Source organism: Lepeophtheirus salmonis, chromosome 1 (assembly GCF_016086655.4).
Source record: "Lepeophtheirus salmonis chromosome 1, UVic_Lsal_1.4, whole genome shotgun sequence".
Lineage (NCBI taxonomy): Eukaryota > Metazoa > Arthropoda > Copepoda > Siphonostomatoida > Caligidae > Lepeophtheirus > Lepeophtheirus salmonis.
This window is the reverse complement of record NC_052131.2, coordinates 31,665,163-31,668,390: the sequence shown is the minus strand read 5'-3', so window position 1 is coordinate 31,668,390 and position 3,228 is coordinate 31,665,163. Positions and strand designations below refer to the sequence as shown.

The 3,228-nt window shown below is 30.9% G+C and overlaps 1 protein-coding gene across 2 annotated transcripts; it reads left to right on the top strand.

Annotated features, from left to right (window-relative positions):
- Positions 1-367: 367 nt before the first annotated feature.
- Ak1 (Adenylate kinase 1) lies at positions 368-2,894 on the top strand. 2 transcript variants are annotated; one of them, XM_071890938.1, is made up of 7 exons: positions 368-583; positions 647-712; positions 1,543-1,683; positions 1,757-1,811; positions 1,886-2,049; positions 2,361-2,663; positions 2,734-2,894. In XM_071890938.1, the coding sequence occupies exons 3-7, from the start codon at positions 1,681-1,683 to the stop codon at positions 2,797-2,799; spliced, it is 591 nt and encodes a 196-aa protein (XP_071747039.1). In that variant the 5' UTR covers positions 368-583; positions 647-712; positions 1,543-1,680; the 3' UTR covers positions 2,800-2,894. The 2 variants fall into 2 exon arrangements, with proteins under 2 accessions (XP_071747039.1, XP_040578674.1); XM_040722740.2 differs by lacking the exon at positions 368-583 and having other exon boundaries at positions 652-712; positions 1,547-1,683.
- Positions 2,895-3,228: the final 334 nt, after the last annotated feature.

The window sequence follows — 3,228 nt, the reverse complement described above, 5'->3', positions numbered from 1 at the left end:
ATTCCGATTAATAGTTGCATCATTAGTAATTGCTGACTTTTCAAATGAAATTACTTATTAATAAGTATGTTCCGTGACACATTCTATTTTTTTTTTTTTAATTTATAATTATATTACTCGTAAATACATTAAATACAAATTAAATCAAATCATCAAATAATAAAATGGCGGAATTTCTAATTAAATAAAGCGTATTCATGCGTAGAAATTGTAACAATCTGCCTGTACACATACATATGATGACATATTTTATCCTTTTCTTGATTTTTCTAAGAGATTGCTTGTTTTAACTCCCCAGATATAGGTAAAGGGCAAGAAAAGTTATTACTTTTGAGACTTATTACGAATACGCTCGATACTTTTTCGTATATTATTAATTAAGTAATTAGAGGGATTGCACTCATCGAAACAAAAAGATTGACTGAACACTGAACATATTAAGTGTTCACTCATATAGTGCCTGCGCAGCTATGTATAACTGCTCTTTAAGCGACAAGGAAGAAGCTGGAGAGCTGGGAGAGAGGATTGAGGAGGTCCACATTGTGTAGCCTGTACAACTTGCCTTCTACAAAAAATAAATTAAGTATGTATGTGTTTCAAAATAGCAATGCAAAATATCCTATTCATATTAATTTATTTGCTTGAGTGATTGAATATATCCGCTGATAATCATGGGAACTTGAGTCTAAGAGAACTTGGAGTGGATGTTGACGTAAGTACATAATTTAACGTATATATTGTTTGCTCAAAGGAGGGTAAAGTGGGGGGTGCTTGTCATGGCAATCTGCTTTCCTTGACTATGACTATATGTATATTCAAAAAGGTACTTTATAATTCATGAAAGTAGGGCTAAATATCACTCTATAGCTATGTACAATAAATAAGTGCTTAAGTGTGATTGTTTTTTTGGTAACATTGCATCACCTATTTGATGATAAATCAAACTCTTTTTTATTTATAAAGAATCACTCAACCCCTCATTGTATCATTAGTCTACCTTTTAAAAAAATAGATGTTAGCTTTTAAGATGTGATGTAATTCGTCAAATTTCATTTTACAACTGCTCCTATTTTTACTTGTAATGTATGTTTGCTTTCCTTGCAAAACGAAGAGGAAATCACATGTTTTTTTCATTAAAAAAAAATCTTTCTCTCTTACTTACAAATAAAAGAATAATATTTTTTTTTTTTTTGCTTTCTAAAACAGCAGTTGCAAATAAATTATTTTAAGGCAGAATAAAGAATTTTGAAATCCCTTAGTTTTAACTATATTTTTTGTGATCTTCAGCAGTTTTATTTTAAAAATATATATATTATTTTATATTTGAAGTGGACTCTATAAAAATGTGAAAAATGTTTTATAAAGGAATGAAGAGATAAAGCAAGCTGTCCAAGAGTGTCTTAATAACTTTTTCAATACTATATATATATGTGGACGTGGATGCTTATTTTAAATTAAATCTTATTTTGCCAAAATTTGAATCTTATACAAAATGTTTCTATTTTTTTATTATTACATTGAATGCAGGTCAATTTATGTTAGAAAGCTCTGAGTGTGAGCTTTTATGAATAAGTAGAAGGAAAAAAACGCAGAAAATTGTGTACAAATTCATAATATATAAGCCTCTCTCCTCCGTACAACGGATAGTGACATTTACTTCATATCTTTCTAGGAATTAACATGGTAAAAACAATCAAAAATTACTTTTAGAATACACAAGCCACATTGATTTATGTTTCTGTTTTTTGTCCTTTAGACTTTGGATACATCAAAGCTTCAGGAAGCCAACATACCCATCATTTGGATCTTGGGTAATGACTTACTGACCAATATTTTTGTTTTTTATGAGGCATTTATAATTATTAATTATGCGGTTGTGCAATAGGTGGTCCTGGATGTGGAAAGGGTACACAATGCGATAAAATCGTCAAAAAGTATGGGTATACTCATTTGTCATCCGGAGATCTTCTCCGTGCTGAGGTTCAATCTGGATCTGACAGAGGTAAACAGCTCACTGCTATCATGGAAAAGGGAGATTTAGTGCCTTTGGTATGTTATGACAAATATACATGATAATAGATGATGTGAAAATTGTCGAAATCTGGTAAGACTAAAAACCACACTCACCAGATATTGGCATAAGAAGGATATTATAGACGATATATTATCTGCTGTTATAGTGCCTCCTAAGTCTGTTTGAATTTTCAAATAGGGGCAATAATTTAAATATTTTGCAAATAGCAACATTCCCTTCTTCTTCTTTTTCAATACATATCCCCTCTCCTGGATTACAGCAATTATCACATCTCAAGACACATGATTGTACTTAAAATGTATATTTGTATCTTTATATGAAATAGTCAGTCGTCTTGGATCTCATTGCTGAGGCCATGATCAAAAACCTTCAAGGATCCAAGGGGTTCCTCATTGACGGATATCCCCGTGAAGTTGACCAAGGAAAGGAGTTTGAAAAGCAAATTTGTTGCTGCACAAAGATTATTTACTTTGAAGTAAGTGATACCTGCATGACGGGAAGACTCTTGAACCGTGCAAAGAGCTCTGGACGTGCTGATGATAATGAAGAATGTATTAAAAAGAGATTAGTGACTTTCCACACTCATTCCGAGCCAGTCCTTGATGCTTACAAGTCTAAATGTATTGTAGTAAGTTGTTTTGATTATTATAAATTGTTTCAATTTTGTAGTAGTAATGAATCCTTTTATTTCATGATAGATTCCTGCAGAAAGAGATGTTGATGATATTTTCGGTGATGTTTGTAAAGTGTTGGATACTCTATAAATTATTATATTTATATTCATCCTCATGTCCGAATCATTTACTCAATATATACACATATTTATTTAAAAGATAAAAGTAATAAGAAAAAGTTTGAACATCATTCATTTATTTCAAGAATTGAAGCGTACTTTAACTTAGTAGTGTACTTGGATCTGTCCCAAGCTCTACCTATTAAGAATTAAAAGTATATATTCTTTATAAAATAACGGATAATTTTATATAAGAAAAACACTCAACCTTATCAATAAAGAGACGGGGGGGGGGGAAGGGGTGTTAGTTGATCCTTTAGAAATCAAAAATTGGAAAATAGAACGTTGTTCCTCACTGATACAACAAATCACATCATAATTTAAAGTAGTACCATATTAAAATTGACATATTTACGTAACAAGATTTCCAAAAAATCCAGAAAAACTTCATCAAATGACT

What these genes read in the sequence shown, in the direction of transcription:
- Ak1 (XM_071890938.1), top strand. An exon ending in ACCCATCATTTGGATCTTGG is followed by an intron (nt 1,812 to 1,885) that starts GTAATGACTTAC and finishes GTTGTGCAATAG; the next exon opens with GTGGTCCTGGATGTGGAAAG. An exon ending in ACAAGTCTAAATGTATTGTA is followed by an intron (nt 2,664 to 2,733) that starts GTAAGTTGTTTT and finishes ATTTCATGATAG; the next exon opens with ATTCCTGCAGAAAGAGATGT.